General features: G+C 50.4%; 1 protein-coding gene across 2 annotated transcripts in view; it reads left to right on the top strand.

Annotated features, from left to right (window-relative positions):
* ELFN2 (extracellular leucine rich repeat and fibronectin type III domain containing 2) overlaps positions 1–18,265 on the top strand; it is a 93,811-nt gene extending 75,546 nt beyond the window's left edge. For both annotated transcript variants that reach the window (XM_051961834.1, XM_051961833.1), the window contains exons 3-4: positions 10,676–13,653; positions 16,315–18,265. In XM_051961834.1, coding sequence (XP_051817794.1) covers positions 11,209–13,629 — 2,421 coding nt within the window. In that variant the 5' untranslated portion in view covers positions 10,676–11,208 and the 3' untranslated portion in view covers positions 13,630–13,653; positions 16,315–18,265. The remainder of the gene's footprint in view (positions 1–10,675; positions 13,654–16,314) is intronic.
* The last annotated feature ends 655 nt before the right edge of the window (positions 18,266–18,920 follow it).

Raw genomic sequence — 18,920 nt, 5'->3', positions numbered from 1 at the left:
TGCAGTATAATAACAGCCCACAAATCGTGATTTACAAGTATTTTCCTCACTTCCCTAGTCCAGTTAAAAATTTCCAATCACCCAGGTTCTCAACTTGGGGTCATTTTGGAGTCTCCCCTCTTCCCCATTCCACATATCCCATCATTTCTCCAGCTTTATTGATCTACTTCCACAACATTCTCATTCCTCACATCTTTTTCCCCTCACCACTCCTCTCCAGGACTATTCCAACAGCCTCCTCCTTTTCCTCTCTGCCTCTGGTCTTTTCCTTTCAATCCAGCTTTGCTAAAGAGATATTTCTGAAACCCAAATTTAAGCATTTCACTTCTCTAATTCAATCCACTCCATTTTCTCTAGGATCAAATGCAAACTTCTCTGTCACGTAAAGACTTTCACAAACTGCCCTTCCAGTAAGCTCTTGGACAGCTCCGTCTGCATACCCCATCAGCATTTTAAGTTCTCCACTTTCCATTATTCCCATTTATATATTCTATGATCCAGCTGCATTAACTTTCTTGGAGTTCCTCATCCAAAAAATTCCATCTCTCGTCTCCATGATTTTGGAGAGACTCTCCCAGGCCTAAAATATCCTCTTCCCTTCCTTGTTCCCTAGTTGTCATCTGAACTCTGCTTGAAAGCACATCCTACATAAACCCTTTTCTTCGTGCCTTCCCTCCTTCTACATTATTTTGCATTTATTTTGTCTGTTTTCTACATATTCTTCTATGTGTTTACATGTCTCCTTAAAGGCAGAATTTTCTCCTCAGTTGTGTCTTTGTATCTGCTGCCTGGCACGTCGGCTAGTACACAGTAAATAGTACTTAATAAGGTTGATAGATTGATGAGGTCACTGGGACTCCAAGAAGAAAAGGGGAAAATCTAGCCAGGGTCACAGAGGGTTAGACAGCCACCGAGTATCAGTATCTGGATTTGAACCCTGGTCATCTGACTAAGGCAGCAGCTGTTTGCATTCCACCAGGCATCAGATTCCCTCTTTCACGGGGTTGTTTTGAGGATCAAATGAGATAATGGCTGTAAAATGCTTTGTAACAGTCAAACCCTATATAAATGTCAGCTATTCTTATTATTCAGCTGGGGACCTTTCAAATATGTATTAGAATTTATTCTCAGACATCATTTACTCCATGGAAAGCATTTTTAAATGGTCCCAGCTCCTAGGAAGCCAACTGCTAAGTGGGGAGACGTGTGAGTGTGTGTGTGTGAGTGTGAGAGTGTGTGTATGTGTGTGTGTGTGTGTGTGTGTGTGTGTGTGTGTGTGTGTGTGTGTGTTGGGGGTGGGAAGCTCGGAGACACAGGACAGATTGGTCAACAAGACTTCAGTCCATCCCCAGGCTCATCTGGACATCACATCTGCACACCGTGTCTCATCTCATTTGATCAAAAGAACAGGGCTTTAGAGTTGGAAGGAAACTTGGAGGGCATCCGAGCCAATCTCATTTTACAAATGTGGAAACTGAGGTCCTGAAATTTGCCTATGGTCACACAAGCAGTGGGTGTTGATCTGGAATTGGAACTCATGTCTTCTGGCTCCTGAGTCTGGGCTATGTCCACTAGATCGAAATTGCTTGGGGAGTTATGCTTCAATGGGGGTGGGGAGGGAACAAACATGTATTGATAATAATATTATTTAAGAGAATAAGCACCTACTGTATGCAAATATCTCATCTGATCAATCGGTAGAGCCCTGATAAGGAAGGATTGATTATGAGGAGCAGGAAAATAATGGAGATGTTATTTGAGAGAATAAGCACCTCCTGTGTGCAAAGATCTGATCAATTGGTATTGCCCTGGCTTCTAGGGTTCTATGATTCCCTCTTTGATGAATAGAGTAAAGGACTGATCCAAAGTCACAGAGGGAGGCTAGCTGGAAGCCAGGTCTCCTTATTCCCAGCTCTTTGCACCGGACCATTATGGGTCCTGAGCCGTTTCATCTCTTGACACCGTCTAGCCTGGCGAATGCGGATCCTGGCAGAGAGGAGACCCAGGCTGGTATTCGGGAAGGACCCTTCTCTCCTGCCTACTCTTTGTGTCTCTACTCCCCTCCCCCCCCTTCCTCTCTCATCTCCAACCCCTCCTCCCCCAGGACTCCGGCTGGAGCACAGTAGTTACAAATCCTTCTTAATCCTGAATAATGATATTAACACAGACCATAACAATGGCACATCAGAAAAGCAGGGGGGCTTCCGACAGCCCGGCAGGCAAGGGGAAGGCTCCCGGTGCCAGGGTTTATCAGCCACTGCAAATAAGATTTCCCCAGCTCAGGCTGACGCTGCTGATTCACACACCCCTGCTTCCCGGAGGTAGTGCCAGATGGGGGCCTTTTCTCCTCCTCCCACCAGGAGCGAATGCTTGTGGATTCTCACCTTCTGCTTGGTTTCCTTGCCTGGTGACCCTGAGCTTGTCTCTTTTACTTATTTTTTTTAAATATCATGTGCCTTCCCTTTTAACTAAATAAAACTAACTTCCCATTTAGCTAAGTAAAACAAACCAACACAGTGGCCATGTCTGACAATATATGCCTCATTATGCATCTATAATTCACCACCTCTTGGGAGGGAGGGAAATGTTTCACTATCAGTCAATATGCTTCCTGGAAAGCAGCATATTTCAGTGGAAGAAGAGCCGCATCTCGCACTTGGAGGACCTGAGTGTGAATCTGCCACTTTCGACCACGGCCACCTCGGATAAGTGACTCGACCACAGTTTTGTATGTAATATAATGTACCCCATAAATAATCATATATAATAATCTGCACTTATATCCCCCCATCCCATAAAGAATCCTATATAATATTCTGTGCCCGTATCCTCCCATCCTATAAAGAATCATGTAATATTTTACACCCATAGCCCCTCCACCTCATAAAGAATTATATATAATATTTTGCACCCATAGCCTCCATCCCATAAAGAATCATACATAGTATTTTGCACCCATAGGTCCTCCACCCATAAAGAATTACATATAGTATTCTGCACCTATAGTTCCTCCATACCATAATTATATAATATTCTGCACTCATAGCCTCCCATCCCATAAAGAATCATATGCTATTCTGTGCCCATATCCCCCATCCTATAAAGAATCATGTAATATTTTACACCCATAGCCCCTTCATCTCATAAAGAATCATATATAATATTCTGTACCCATAGCCCCCATTCCATAACCACATGTAATATTTTACACCCATAGCCCCTCCACCTCATAATTATAAATAATATTCAGCACCTATCGCCTCCATCCCATAATCATATTTAATATTCTGTTACTATAACCCCCATTCCATAAAAAATTATGTATAATATTCTGCATCTATATCCCTTCTACCCTATAAAGAATCATATATAATATTCTGTACCCATATCCCCCATCCCATAAAGAATCATATGTAATATTTTACACCCATAGCCCCTCCATCTCATAAAGAATTATATATAATGTTCAGCACCTATAACCTCCATCCCATAATCATATTTAATATTCTGTAACCATAGCCCCCATCCCATAAAGAATCATATTTAATACTTTGTACCCATAGCTCCTCCATCCCATAAAAAATCATATGTCATATTCTGCACTCATAGTCTACCTACTGTCCCATCCCCACTTCTCTATCCAAAGGATGGAGATGTTTAATCATCTAGTGTCTAAAATTGGACACCTCTCATTAGGTGAGGAAGGAAGAAATGTGGATGTTCTCTTCCTCTAGCTCCTTCTTGGCTACGCATTTCTCAGTCCCTTGAAGTTTGGCCTCTGACACCAACCTCATTGAGCCAGCTTTCGAAAGGCTACTAATTCTCTTAACTGCTCCTTCCAATGGCTTCTCATTCTTCATCCTTCTTGATCTCTCTGCACTGCCATTGGTGAAAAACCCCTTCTCCCGAGTGACCTTGTCTCCTCAGGATATTTTTGTGATATTTTTCTCTCTGTGTTCTTCTTCTGTCGATCTGTTTGCTCTTTCTCATTATCCTATGTGGGATCTCCAGCTATGTTACACTTGCTATGGTTGACGTCTGAACTTCAGGAGCTCCGTCTTGCCTGAGCCCTATTCTTATTAGACTGTGAGCTCCTTGAGAATGGTAACTGGGTGGGATCTTAGAACAGGGAAGGTCAGACCAAAGAAAGGCTTTAGAACAGGGAATGTCAGACCTGAGAGGGACCTTGGACAGAAGATGTCAGGGCTGGGAGAGAGCTTAGAACAGAGGATGTCAGAGCTGGGAGGGGGCTTAAAACAGGGGATGTCAGGGCTAGGAGGGAACTTAGAACAGGGGATGTCAGAGCTGGGAGGGGGCTTAGAACAGGGGATGTCAGAGCTGGGAGGGGGCTTAAAACAGGGTCAGAGCTGGGAAGGATCTTAGAGAATATCAGAGCTGGGAGGGGTCTTAGAATGGGGAATGTCAGAGCTGGGAGGGAGCTTAGAACAGGGGATGTCAGAGCTAGGAGGGAGCTTAGAGCAGGGGATATCAGGGATGGGAGGGGGCTTAGAACAGGGGATGTCAGAGCTGGGAGAGACCTTTATCTGACCCATTCATTTTAAAGATGATAAAACTGAAACCCAGAAAAGATGGGTCACGCTAATAACCAATTACAACTCTGGGATTTGAATCCACACCTATTGAATCTGGATCCAAGAAGACCTGGATCCAAATCCCACTGTAGACACTAGTGTATGATTCCTTCAGACCCTCAGTTTTCTCATCTATAACATGGAGGGCTAGGGAGGTTGAACCACATAGTTTTGAAAATATATATACTATTTGCTATGGGCTCAGAACAAGTTATCATTGGGGTTAGAAGTGAAACATAATGGCTTCTCTTGACTGATGTTTTTGTCGCTATCCCCATCTCCCATATTACCTTCCCTCCCATCCTCCTCTTGACCCCATACAGATCCAGGGACATATCTCTTTTCTACCTTGACAGACTCTCTCTGTAAAGCCAACCAAAGGTGTCAAATCTCCCTGAATGTACCCCTTCAGGGCACAGGGACTGTCTTTTGCCTTTTTTGGTGTCCCTAGACCTTGCTACAGTGCCTGGCATACAGTAGGTGCTTAATAAATGCTCATCGACTGATTGGAAACCACTAACACTATAGAAAGAGTTCTGATCTGGAATCCTACAACTTCAGCTAAAATCCAGGCTCAGCTTATTAGCTATTTGGCCTCAGTTTCCTTATCTGTAAAATGAAAGGGCTGAATTGGTGGTCTCTAAGCCTCCTGTTTATTAATCCAGGATTCTAAGATTCTTTTGCTAAATGGACCTGTCTCTATCCATGCCCAATACAAAGATGGAACTGAGCTCAGAGACTGGGGCATGGGTAGGGTTGGGAGAGGGAGAAAGAACTTCTACCCTGAGCCTGGCGGCTGTTTCTCTGAGCCATCCAGAAGTACTCCCCGGGGATTGCGTGCATGACTCGGTAAAGGGGCAGCTCTTAGCTCCATTTAGGCGGTGGGAGAATAAATCTCTGATTCCGAAGAGCCTGTGTCCCTCTCACCCACTGGAACAGACACGAACTGCATCTCAATGAGGTAGCTATCAGGCTCTGACCACTGTGTGCAGACTTCCTCCCTTCCTGCTTCCCTCCATTATGGATCTTCTGCAGAGAGCAGCCCTTTGGTAACGTTGGTTGACTGACTGATTGAATGAATGACTGACTGACTGAATGAATGAATTATAGAATGTGAAGTTAGAAGAGACCCTAGAAATCCTTTAGCACAGTTCTTTACCCACCCAACCCTCCCCCTTTTTCAGGTTAGAAAATCAGCCACACTTGCCCAAATAGTAAATAACTGAGGTAGGATTTGAATCCGGGTCTTCTAATTCTAAATTCAAAAATCCATTCCACCATATTAAGGCGGGAAGGAATATGCTGTCCCTGGAGGGGTCTTTCTTTGGCCTCGCAGGCTGGAGAGTTCAGCCCTCCAGGGCTGCTGTCTGTCCCCGCCTCTACCTGCCCAGGTCTCCATTCCTTTTTTCCCATGCAGCCCTCACCCAGGTGAGCTTTCTTCGAGGCAGAACCAGGCAGAGGGCCAGCTGCTGGTGTCAGCAGAAGCGTGGCCATCTCTTTCCCTCTCCTCGTTCTCGATGCGTCAGCTGGTGACGGCAGCTCCGGGGACAGGGGACGCTGACGCATCCCTGCCTACTTGGAGTAGGGAGGTCTCTAGGCTCCCTGGCCTGATAGTGACTCATAAATGGCCCTGGGCTTTAGAGACCCTGAGGAGAGAGAGGATGATGGAGGGTCACCTTGAGGTCTCAGGTCGAGGGGGAGGAGTCTGAAAGGCAATGTTCCCTATCTATTTTCCATTCTAGTTTGCTTATACAAAGACTGATCAAGATTTGAACTTGAGACATAGGATCATAGATTTGGAACTGGAAAAAAACCCTAGGAGATTCATTAGTCCAGTGCTTTTGTTGTACAGATGAGGAAACTGAGTCCCACAGAGAAAATGACTGACCTAAGACCACACAGCCAGACAGTATCAGAGCCAAAATATTACATAGACTTATAGATCTCGTATATTTGTTAAGTGCATGGCTCACCTCCACCCCCACCTCCACCACGCAGCTTCTTCCACATATAAACATACCCTTAAACAGATTAGGTAAACACCCCCTTTAGCAAATTGCACACTCATGTAAATCCACAAAACACACCTGCCAGCAAACCTGTTTTTCCCCTAAATGTTCCCTGATGGGAGAGGAAAGGATGAACATTGGGAGCAGAGAACGGAGAGCTGTCCAATGTGCCTGGGACAGGAGGGCAAATGCTGGGACTTTAGCTTTCTGGCCAGGCTCTCCTGAGGTGTTTGAATGAATTGTCCCCTATTCTTTAAAATTTCTGTGTGTGTGTGTGTGTGTGGGAGTGTGTTACTGCCTGTCCACACACATAGTTAGGTCCTAGGACCAGAGATTTAGGGATCTGAGAAGCTATTGGTTCTTAGATTAAAAGACTTGCCCACAGTCACGCAACTCTTAAGTAGCTGAGGTAGGAATTGAATCCAGATCTTCCTAACCCCATGCCCAGTATTCTAGCCACTGTTCCCCCTGACTGCTGACACAAAAGCAAGGTGAACGCATTGAGAATGGAAGGGGCATTTCACTGACCCAGAGCTTGATTAAGTAACCTTAAGATATTATTAAGGTGATGGACGAGTGGACTGAGCATCTGCCTTGTAGGCAGGAGGAGCTGGATTCAAAAACAGCTGCAAACATTTAAACACTTACTAGCAAAGTGATTCTGGACAACACACACACACACACAAAATATTGAGGCTGGGTCTCTATCCTATCACCTTTAGATTGGGAAACAGGACAAGGAGGGTTGTGAAAGAGCACATCAACAGATCTGGTGCTATATACCATGTATATGTATTTCTATACACATACACATATGGATTCATCAATATATAGAAATGTATACTTGGAATCATTGTCTGATTTCAATGTCTTTCCCTGTTACCATTTCCAGTTTTGAGACTATAAGGATTATTATCTCTTACAGGTGTAGACCACTGAAATTCAATAATGTGGCTGTGGGATTAGCAATCCAGGGAGTTAAGTAACAAAATCATGTCTGAATCCAAGTTTTTTTCTCAAGACTAAAGATAGTGTTCTTCCCTTTCTATCCTTGGTCAAGGGGATGGGATCCCTTCTCCCCTCAAGCTTGGGGTTAGCCTGGATTGTGTGTGGGGTACAGAAACAGTGAAAATGGCCCCTTAGAGCCCAGGTTCCAGCTTTTCAGCCTTTTAAGTCTTCTGCCTCCTTCTTCTAGGGTGCTTGAATGCGCAATCTACCCATGATCAAGGCTTAAGTCTTGCATGCACCTGCCCTGATCATTTGCAACTCCCAGATCTGCTCCCTCCTCTTCCCGGACCAAGCCGCCGGTCTTCCAGATCTTCCAGTTTTCCTGAGTCTCTCTCCTTTGCCTCCCTTCAGTCTCACTTCCTTCGGTTTCTGCCCTTTGGGGCCACAATGCTGAAAATTGGTTTTGCTTTTAACTACGAAGATTTTTTTTTCCCTTTTTTGGTTTAAGAAAAAATTAAGCAATTTCTCTTCCTGGAGTTTCCCCAAGGAATGGTGCAAGGGAGGGGCTCTCTGGAAAGAGGCCTGCAGGATCTTTCGCTGGAATTTTGTTTTTGCGATTTCAGTCGGCCTCCAGTCTGAATGCGTCAGACCATTTGCCAGAGCCGGGGGCATTCCTACAATTACCAGAGTGCTCTGGGGTGGCTATTGAACATGTAAATTCTAGCCCGTGGAGGGGAATAAGATTTTAAAAGTCTGGAAAGATAGGAAAGGCACAGACTGTGAAGCACTTTAAATGCAAACTAAATAGATTTGGTCCTGGAGGAATAGGGAGTCACTGCAGTTTACTGAGTAGAGGAGTACTGAGTAGGTCTGACATGATCAGAGCTGCGTTTTAGAAAAAAATTGGCAGCTGAATAGGGAAGGGACCGGTGGCAGGGAAAGCAAGTGGAAGGATAATAGCCTAGGAGAGAGATCATGAGCCATGTGAGTGAAGAGAGGAGAAAGGTGTTATATAGATATGTAATATATGTTATATAGTATAGTGGGGCCTGGAATCAGGAGGATCCAAGTTCAAATCCAGCGTCAGATACTTCCTAGCTGTGTGACTCTGGGCAAGTCACTCACTTTTGAGTGCCTCAGTTTCTTCACTTGTAAAATGAGCTGGAGAAGGAAATGGCAAGCCACTCTAGTATCTCTGCTAAGAAAACCCCAAATGGGATCATGAAGAATTGGATAGGACAGAAAAATAACCGAAACAAAACATACTTGTAATATAGGAGAGATGTAAAAAAAGAGCCTCCAAGATTTGGCAACTGATTTGCTATGTGGGATGGCTGAGTGTAAGGAATTGAGAATAATATCCAGGTTGTGAGACTAACTGGGAGTACTTGATGGTGATAGGAAAATTTGGAAGAGGGGTTCCTTTAGGAGGAAGGAGGTAATGAGTTCCATTTTGCATAGCTTGGGTTTGAGATGACTACAGTCTTCCAGATGGAAATATCCAATAAGCGCTTTATGATTCAGGACCGGAGAGAGGCTATGACTGGATATACGGCTCTGGGAGTCATCTGAGAGAAATAAAAATTGATCCCCTGAGAGCTGATGACATCACCCAATGAGAGTGTACATATGGAGGAAGAAGGGAATAGGGCCCAGAATAGGGCCCAGAACAAAGTCGTTTCCCAATGTCTGTGACTCCCCAAACCAAAACATTTCTTCTGGGTCTCTGTGTGACAAGAGAAAGTCCGAGAGAGAACTTTGGAGGATACGAGTAGTGAGTGGTTATGACGTAGACAAAAATCCAGCCCATGAGGCAGAGAAGGAGGCGTCCCAGAAGTGGGAGGAGAACCAAGACTTGAAAACCCAAAGAGGGTTGAGTATTCAGGAGGCCATTCAGTTAACCGATATGGGCCTCAGTTTCCTAATCCGTAAAATGAAAAGCATTTAATAAACTGCCTTTAAACTCCCTCTGACTCTTGATTTGTGCTCCTATGATCCCTTTCTGGGCTCTAACCTTTTTTTTCCACCGGCGTCTGCTCCTGCTTTGGGCCTGGCTCCTTCCTTGGGGTTACTGTCCACCTCCTGGATCCAGGCAGAGCTCAGCCTACCCCCGTTTTCTGCAGAAGACTCCCATTCTGCCCCCTTCCCAACCACATGCTCAGGACCGGGTGGCCCTATTCCCCCTCCCCCCACCAGAGCTGAGACAAGGGAATTATTTTTGGAACAAGAGCAGTTACACAACAAATGAATTATTTATCGTTTGGCATGGAAAAGAGATGGCGTTTTGTTCTTAGGGCCTCTCATCTGTTTCTCTCTAGTGGTCTATGTTCTCGCAGGCAAATCCCTGCATACCTGTGGATATAGACCACCTGTGTGACCTGAGACAAATCCTCGAGACTCTCTGGGCCTCAGTCTCCTCATCTGTAAAACGGGGCTGAGTGGGTTGAACTAGATGACCTCTGAGGTCCCTTCCTGCTGGAGGACTGTAAAGCTCAGGTCTTCCCCATGTCTGCTTTTTTTTTTTTTTTTTTTTTTAATTTTTTTGGGCACACACCCATGACAAGTGCTCATGTGTACAACCAGGTAGGTATCAGGAGCCGAACCTGGCTGCGGTGGGGGGTTGGGCAGACTGTTGTGAAGATTTGGAGACTCAGGCACTGAGTTCCAGTTCCATCTCTGTCCCTCTGTACCTGTGTGACCTTGACAAGCCTGGGGTTTGAGAAGATAAGGCCTCCAAGTGTTTGATTTTATAAGACCTTAGTTGATATCTAAAGTCCCTTCTAGCTTGTTTTCCTAGGATCCTGTGGATTCTGCTGAGAGTTCTGAATGCCTTTTCTGTACTGTTCTAGGCTACTCCCCCCACCCCAGCATAATTAATCCCCCCAGCATTTCTTCTTTCCCTCACCTCCCCCTCTTAGCGGCTCCTCTTCCACCCACCAAGCCATCCTCCCTTTATGTAACGGGGCCGGGAGTCCTTGCTGAAGCAGAAAGCCCCCCTTTGGGTGACGGGTTGGGGGAGCTCAGTGGCACTGGTCCCTTGTCCCTGGATCCCCCTGCCTCATCCAGAGGTTTGCCTCTGGATGTTCCTCATAGATCCATTCTCTGTCTCCTCTCTTTCCCTTCCAGGCTCTGGGTGGCAGATGGATCTCCGGCTCTGGCCGTCTCTCACCATGCCTCTGTCTAGCTGCCTGTCTGCATCCTCCCTTCCTGCCTGTGCTCTGAAGCTCTAGGGGGCCCAGACCTGAAGGAGGAGGAGGAAGAGGAAGGAGAACAACAAAAATTACTCTGGACTGCCCAGGACTCGGCTCTCCCTGGGCGGGGATTAAGGGAAGAGGGCAGACTGGGGGTGCTGACTGAGGGACTGGGGAAAAGGCCATTCCTCAGAGCCGCCTCCTTGGGTGTCCCCAGCCAGGCCCCCCTTTCTGCCGGGATCCCCCAAACTGGACAGCAGTCAAAGTGGACCAGAGCCCGGGAGCCCCCTCTGGCACCCCAGTACTGGGGAGGGGCATCCCTCAAAATGCTGGCGGCCCCAGAGAGAACTGGGATGATGGGCGAGGCGCGCGGCCGCTAGGCCTTCCTGGCTCCCCGCTGTCCCCGGCCTCTCCTTGCCCGCGGCCCGCCTCGATCCAGCCCTCCCGCCCAGTGGGCCTCCCCCTGCCATGCTGCGCCTGGGCCTGTGGGCGGCGGCCCTGCTCTGCGCCTGCCGGCCAGACCTAGCGCGGGCCGACTGCTGGCTCATCGAGGGTGACAAGGGCTACGTGTGGCTGGCCATCTGCAGCCAGAACCAGCCTCCCTACGAGACCATCCCTCAGCACATCAACAGCACGGTGCACGACCTCCGCCTCAACGAGAACAAGCTCAAGGTGGTCCTCTACTCCTCCCTCAACCGCTTCGGCAACCTGACGGACCTCAACCTGACCAAGAACGAGATCTCGTACATCGAGGACGGGGCCTTCCTGGGCCAGGCCAACCTCCAGGTGCTGCAGCTGGGCTACAACAAGCTGAGCAACCTGACGGAGGGCATGCTCCGGGGCATGAGCCGCCTGCAGTTCCTCTTCGTGCAGCACAATCTCATCGAGGTGGTGACGCCCACGGCCTTCTCCGAGTGCCCGGCGCTCATCAGCATCGACCTGTCGTCCAATCGCCTCAGCCGCCTGGAGAGCACCACCTTCGTGGGGCTGAGCAGCCTCATGGTGTGCGAGCTGGCCGGCAACCCCTTCAACTGCGACTGCGGCCTCTACGGCTTCCTCAACTGGCTCGTGGTCTTCAACAACGTGACCAAGAACTACGACCGGCTGCAGTGCGAGTCTCCGCGGGAGTTCGCCGGCTACCCGCTGCTCGTCCCGCGGCCCCACCACAGCCGCAACGCCATCACCGTCTTCCAGTCCATGTGCCGCGACGGCACGCTGCCGTCCCGGCCCGTCAGCCACCCCACCCCCTACACCACGGACTCCCAGAAGGACCCGGATGAGAACTCGGGCTTCAACCCCGTGGACTTCCTCTCGGTGGAGCCCCCCGCCTCCTCCACCACGGACTCCTCCATCAGCCCCACCATCAAACTCCACTACGTCACCTTCACGTCGGCCACCCTGGTGGTGACCATCCCCTCCCCCTTCAGCAAGCTCTACGTCCTGGTCCAATATAACAACAGCTACGTCTCCGACGTCATGACGTTAAAGAACAAAAAGGAGATCGTCACGCTCAATAAGCTCAAGGTCCACACCGACTACACTTTCTGCGTGGCCTCCATCCGCAACTCCCGCCGTTTCAACCACACCTGCCTGACTTTCGCCACCCGGGAGCCCATCCAGGGGGACGTGCCCCCCAGCACGTCCACCACCACGCACTACATCATGACCATCCTGGGCTGCCTTTTCGGCATGGTGATCGTCCTGGGGGCCGTCTACTACTGCCTGCGCAAGCGGCGCATGCAGGAGGAGAAGCAGAAGTCCATCAGCGTGAAGAAGACCATCCTGGAGATGCGCTACGGCTCCGACGTGGACACCAGCTCCATCGTGCACTCGGCCCAGAAGCTGGGGGAGCCGCCGGTCCTCCCCGTCTCCCGCATGTCCTCTATCCCCTCCATGATCGGCGAGAAGCTGCCCCAGCCCAAGAGCCTCGACGCCGGGATAGACACACCCAAGGTGACCACCAAGGGCAACTATATGGAGGTGCGGACTGGGGGCGGGGGCGGGGGCGGCGGGGACGGCCTGACGCGGGGCGAGGATGACCTGCCGGACTTGGATAACGGCCAGGGGTCGGCGGCCGAGATCTCCACCATCGCCAAGGAGGTCGATAAAGTCAACCAGATTATCAATAACTGCATCGACGCCCTCAAGCTGGACACGGCCTCCTTCCTGGGTGGGAGCGCGGCGGACCCCGAGCTGGCTTTTGAGTGCCAGTCCATCCCGACCAGTTCCACGGGGGGGCTGGAGCGGCCCAGCTTCCTTTCGCCCCCCTACAAAGAAAGCTCCCACCACCCCCTGCAGCGGCAGCTGAGCGCAGACGCCGCCGTGGCCCGGAAGACGTGCAGCGTCTCCTCCAGCGGTTCCATCAAGAGCGCCAAGGTCTTCAGTCTGGACGTTCCCGATCACCCGGCGCCCCCGGGGCTGGGCAAGGGGGACTCGAAGTACATCGAGAAGGGGAGTCCGCTCAACAGCCCCCTGGACCGTCTGCCCCTGGTATCGCCCGGGGCCATCCATCACCTGGAGGTGAAGCCTTCCTACCACTGCAGTGAGCACCGCCACTCCTTCCCCGCCTTGTACTATGAGGAGAGCGCAGATACCTTGAGCCAGAGGGTGTCCTTCCTCAAGCCCCTGTCCCGGTCCAAGCGGGACTCCACGTACTCTCAGCTCTCCCCCAGACACTACTTCTCGGGCTACTCCTCCAGCCCCGAGTATTCGTCCGAGAGCACCCACAAGATCTGGGAGCGCTTCCGGCCCTACAAGAAGCATCACCGGGAGGAAGTGTACATGGCGGCTGGCCACGCCCTGCGCAAGAAGGTCCAGTTCGCTAAGGATGAGGACCTGCACGACATCCTGGATTACTGGAAGGGGGTCTCGGCTCAGCAGAAGCTGTGACCCTCTCCTTCCTCCCCGCCCCCGGTGAGGTGGGGGTGGAGAGAGGGACCAGGCTGGGGAGGGGGCAGGCTGGGGAGGGAGACCGAGGCTGGGGGGGAGGCCGGGAGGCCTGGGGGGGGTGGGCTACGGGGTAGGAGGAGGCCAAGGAACGGATACACACACACACCCGCACGCACGCACCCAATGCACACACCTGACCACCACCTGACTGTGAAAAACTAAAACTAAAACTAAAACCTGACGTAAATGGACTGAAAAACACAATTTTTAAAGTTTACAAACGGATACCGTAACCAGTTCTCTACTGTGCTGCCTGGGGGCGGGGAGACCCATTCCTCCTAGAAGTTTCTCCCAAGGTTAAAGAGGTTCAGGGCTGGGGAGGGAGAGGGTGAGGGAAGGAGGGGAAATTCAGGAGGCTGCCCTATGTATGCGGGAGAGCTCCGAAGGGGCGATGGAAAAGTCTGGGAATTAGGGCCACCCACAGGGACGTTTGGACCTGGAGCCTTCTCTGTGGTCCTTCACTTTGGAGGCTGGGATTTGGGAGTCCAGGGAAGAGGGGACGGCTTGGGTCTCAAGAGGAGGATGGGTCATTTCCCTCCTCTCTTTGCCTCCACCTCCCTTCTCCAAAGGACCTTGGGGATACAGGATTTGCATCTTGAAGTAGCTTCTCCTTCATCTCCCAGATGGGAACTCTCAATCTCCTAGGATCCCTCTGGTTCAAGGCCTCTTCCCCAAAGCCCAGTTGCTTTGGTCCATTTGATTTCCGGGAGGCTTTCCTGAAAGGGGATTCCCTGCTAGCACCCTCTCCAATTTCAGGGCCAGTATCCGAGGAGGGGATGACGCCCCCGGCTGTTAGGAGTCTTCCCTTTCCTCGGCCTCCAGAGCCCAGTTTATTTCAGTGAAGCCAGCAGGGATGGCTTTCACTCCTTGGGAGCATGTGGGAATGGGGAGCGGTGACTGTCAGAAAATTCGAAGTGTCTTCCAGGTAACGAGCAGGGGGTGGGGTTTGGAGTGCGGAGAGAGTGATCCTGGAACTGAAGGTATAGGGGATTTCAGACAGCAGGGTGGTGGGAGCGAATGAGGGGCTCCCAGTGTATCTCAGGTGCATCGGCCCTCCCCCCCCCAGGTTTTGGGAGATGGGGGTGGCCCCTCCTTCCCCCACCCCACTGTGCCAGCCTCCTGAATGCTTCCGTGCCTCCCCCCAGCCTGGCTTCCTGCCCTTACCCTCACCCTGAGAGAGGATGCTGTAGAGATGTGGCTGTATGTATGTGTGAGTGTGTGAATGACTGACCAACTGCTGGAGAACCGCGAGGATGGTGAGCCGCGTGGATGTCCCGCCCTCTTTGTCACCTCCTGATAGGCCCCCAAACCCTACTTTTCCTCCTCCCCTCTTCCATTCTTCAACAAGGATGTGGGACGCCAAGGACCTGGGACAGAAGGAAGCAAGTCAAAGACCCAGCATCTGATCCTGGCCTCTGAATGGAAAAGAGGTTTTATTTTTTTCCCCTCTGTATCTAACCCCACCCTACCCTCCACTCCCCATTTTTCTTAAATCTAAGCTACATTCATTGCTTCTACCCTGTAGGGATGGGGTGGGTGTGGGGGGGAACCAGGTTTCCGTGGAAACCATATCTCTCTCCCCCCTCTTTTCCTTCTCCCCTCCAATGGACACCCAGACAAAGCACAAACAGCTCGCTCCCGGGGTGTGAGTGGGGGAAACAAATAGTTTCTGTGACTGGCCCCCATCTCCTGGACTCTATCCCCACTCTCTGGCCAGCTGTGGTCACCATGACAACCCCCTTCCAGGCAGCAGCAAAAGAGAGAGCTATGGTCCCTGGGGAACGGGCGGGGGAAGTGGTAGGGAAGCAGCTTGTGGGAGTTGCAGAAGTGAGGGCAGGCGGGACGGGGAAGCCGAGCTGGCCAAGTGGTGCCAGGAAAAAAGGGGCAGCAAGGAGGGACCCAGGACAGAGTCCCACAAAAGAGTCTTGGGGGGTTTTCCTGGGAGATTCTGGCTAAGTTCTTGGCACCTCAGTGGAATTTGGGGTTCACCTAGCTTTTTCCTACCTGTTGCCTGTCCAGTTCTCTTGTGTGTTTGGGGTACGGGAAGAGGTTGTGAGGCTGGAAACCTTCAACTCTTCCCTCAGAATTAGAGGGAGACCTATTCTTCCTTTCCTCTCCTCCTCCCTCCCTAACCTTGGCCCAAGGCCACATTGGTCTCCCTGGGCATCAAGCCACTTTGAGCTATGAACTTATATGATCCTTTGATCTCCCAGACAGACAGCCTGGATCCTTAGGATCACAGGGACCTGAGGGAGTTGAAGGGATGTGGGTCTATAGATAATTAGTGTCCCGGAAAGCCAAGGGTTCAAGAAAGTGCCGGAACCTCAGAAAGGAGCTGCTTGCCTTGGATTTACATGCTCTCTCTGTGGGGATGGGGTCACAGTCAGATGGGGAGGACAGAGGAAGTCACTTTTTCCTCTCTCCCACCCAATTCTGGAGGACAGACTGTTTCTTTTCTTTTTTTCTTTTGGAGGGGGGGTGACTTGCACAGAAAGGACTTTCAGAGTGGGAGATGGGAAGAGAAAAGGGAATCAGTGGGGGAGAGCGGAGAGGGAAAAACTGGCCTGCCCTCTCCCCCCACCCCTCAACCCACTTCCTCTCCTCTCCTTTCCACTCCCTCCCCAGGCCTGTTTTGAGAACCCACGAAAACCGAGTCGGGGAGAAGCCACTGATGTCAGAAACAGAATTCCTGTTCTATTTGTGCATGACGCTCTTTACTGTATTTTTCTGAGCAAACATCTGTTGTGAATGTGCCCGTTTGTCGAGATTCCCCCCTGCTTCCTCTCCTCTCCTCTCCTTTCCCCGCCCGCCCCCTGCCTCCCTCCTCAGATGCCCTCCATTGTGAATTGATGAGCAACTTTTAAAACCCGGGAAGGAACTGTCTCCGCAGAGGACCCAAACCTGGTGCTGCGGCCAGGCCAGCCCTCCCTTTTCCCACCTCCGCCCTGGCATCGGTGGGCTCCCCAAGGGCCTCTGCTCTCCCCTCCCCTCCCCTCCCCCGGCAGCTCCCTGCTTGTGCCGGAGCTGTCCAGGCAGAGGTGCTGAGAGGGACCGTGCCCTGTGTGCTCCCAGACATGCACCGTTCCCGGGGTGGTTGCCGCTTGTTTTAGGGCAGGAGGAGGAACATGAAGTGGTTTCCATCCAGTTCAAGTCAATTCAACAAACATTTATTAAGCGCCTACTATGTGCCAGGCACTGTGCTAGGATCCTAGGGGTTTAGAACCAAAAGGGATCTTAGGAAACATCTGGGCTAATCTTACTTTATAGGGAAAGGAAACAGGCTCAGAGAGGACCAGGGGGTAAGGCAGTGATAGTGCTGGGAACTGGGTTGTGAACCCAAGTCTTGTGGACCCTCTAAATCTAGCTGTTGTCAAGGGTTACTGTGGAAACGGCTGATGAATGGAAGCACGGTGGCTTTCCTTGGGGGGTGGGGTAGGGGAAGAGAGCATTCCCATCCTGATTGGTACTCTCCATCTTTATTCTGATGAATAGGGTTTGGTTTTTGTTTGTTTTGGGCAAGTAGAATATCCCTGAGAAGAGGAGTCGTTCCTGTTAAATGTGGTCTCTGGGAAGCTGACCATTTATTTCTACAGTTAGTAGTTGGGTATGGCTGGAGTAGGAAGACTTGAGTTTAAATTCTGCCTCAGGTACTTGATTACCTGAGGGACCAGGGGCAGGTTGCTACTCTCTGGCCTCAGTTTTCCCAGACAGAATCTAACAATGGGAAGAGGGCTGAATTTGGAGTCAGGGGTTCTGAGTTTAAATCCTGACTCTGCCATTTATTGCTGATGTGACCTTAGGGAAATGACTTAAAACTTCAGGCCTTAGTTTTCTTTTCTTGAAAATGGGAGGACTAGGCTAGCTGGCCTTGAGAAGTCCCTTCAAGCTATGAGCTATAAAATGAAGAGGTCAGACTTGCTGACTTCTCAGGTCCATTCCAGCTTCTCTCCACAATATGGACGGGAAGAACCAATGCTGCTTTCTCCTGTCATCTCCCAGGAAGAGCTCTGGGACCCTGCCCCTCTAGCACTAACCCTTCCTATGGTTCCTGTGGGGTGGGTGGGGTCCAGATTGTGAGAGCTGCACTGCAGTCCCTTCCTGCCGCCATCACTGAATGTCCTGGCCGGCCCTGGATAATTCCTCCTGAGGCAGAGAGTGAAATATTCATGAATGACAAATGGAAATTTATGTCAAGGAATCTTGGCTGGGGCCCCTCCAGTCCCAGTGTTTGCAATGCTAATCAGCTCGGGAGCCTTCTTCCCAGCTGGAACTACAGCCTCGGCCAGTGCCGGAGGAGGCAGAAGCTCACCAGCCTGGGAGAGAATCCTGGAAGTGGATTTGGATCGGGATTCACAGCTGGAAATCCAAAAGTCCAAACCTCCCATTTTAGAGGTGGGGAAACCCAAGGCCCGTGGAGATTAAGTGACTAAGGTCACACAGCTAGTAAGAAGCAGGGCTGAAAATTATACCCAGGTCCTCAGACTCCAAAATTCAGCTAGCTGCTACCTGTCCACTTCCAGCCTTTTATCTGTGGTTTTAGAGAAGGATTTCCAGCTTCTGCTTCTGAGAGGGAGGGGAAAAACAAGTTTTTTTTTTGGGGGGGGGAGGGGAAAGGGGTGTTATGGAGAGAGGAGGCAGGAAAATTAGGGTGGAGGGAGGAGGTGGGGAAACTGATATCAGTGATCCAGAGTCTGCCCTTTGTCAAAACAAACTCATTCTCTCGACTTCTTCAGTCAGGTTTGTTTGAAGAGGGATCTGCTGGGGCCAGTCTCTGGATAAGTTGAGCTCTGAGAAGCTGAGACCAAGGGGCTTATGGGGATATAACCCGTACAGGTGTGAGGATAACCAGGGAAATAGCATGGCCCAGAGGGGAGACACTGATCCAGATTGTGAGGAGCTCTGACGCTATTATGCCCGATGGCTACCGCCACATCGTTTAATATTCCTGGAATTCAGGCTCTTCTTCTTGAAAAGATTTGGACAGTCTGGATTCTAAGGTCTCTCCCTTGTACATGTAGGATTTTCTAGCCTTCCTGGAAGAGGCCAAGAGTGGAGACAGTTTGGACCGTGCTGGAGAGCATTCAGTCTGGAGTCGGGTCTTGGGTGGGAATTCTGTCTCTGCTTATTACCTGGGTGACCTCGGCAAACCATTTTTCCTCTTTCTGTAAGATCCCTTCCAGTCTGAAGTTTTCTGACACCTCCTTGATATATCCTGGCTGGGGTGGGACTTG

Source organism: Antechinus flavipes, chromosome 5 (assembly GCF_016432865.1).
Source record: "Antechinus flavipes isolate AdamAnt ecotype Samford, QLD, Australia chromosome 5, AdamAnt_v2, whole genome shotgun sequence".
NCBI lineage: Eukaryota > Metazoa > Chordata > Mammalia > Dasyuromorphia > Dasyuridae > Antechinus > Antechinus flavipes.
Note: the sequence above shows the minus strand (reverse complement) of the source record. Positions and strands in the feature narration are given on the sequence as shown.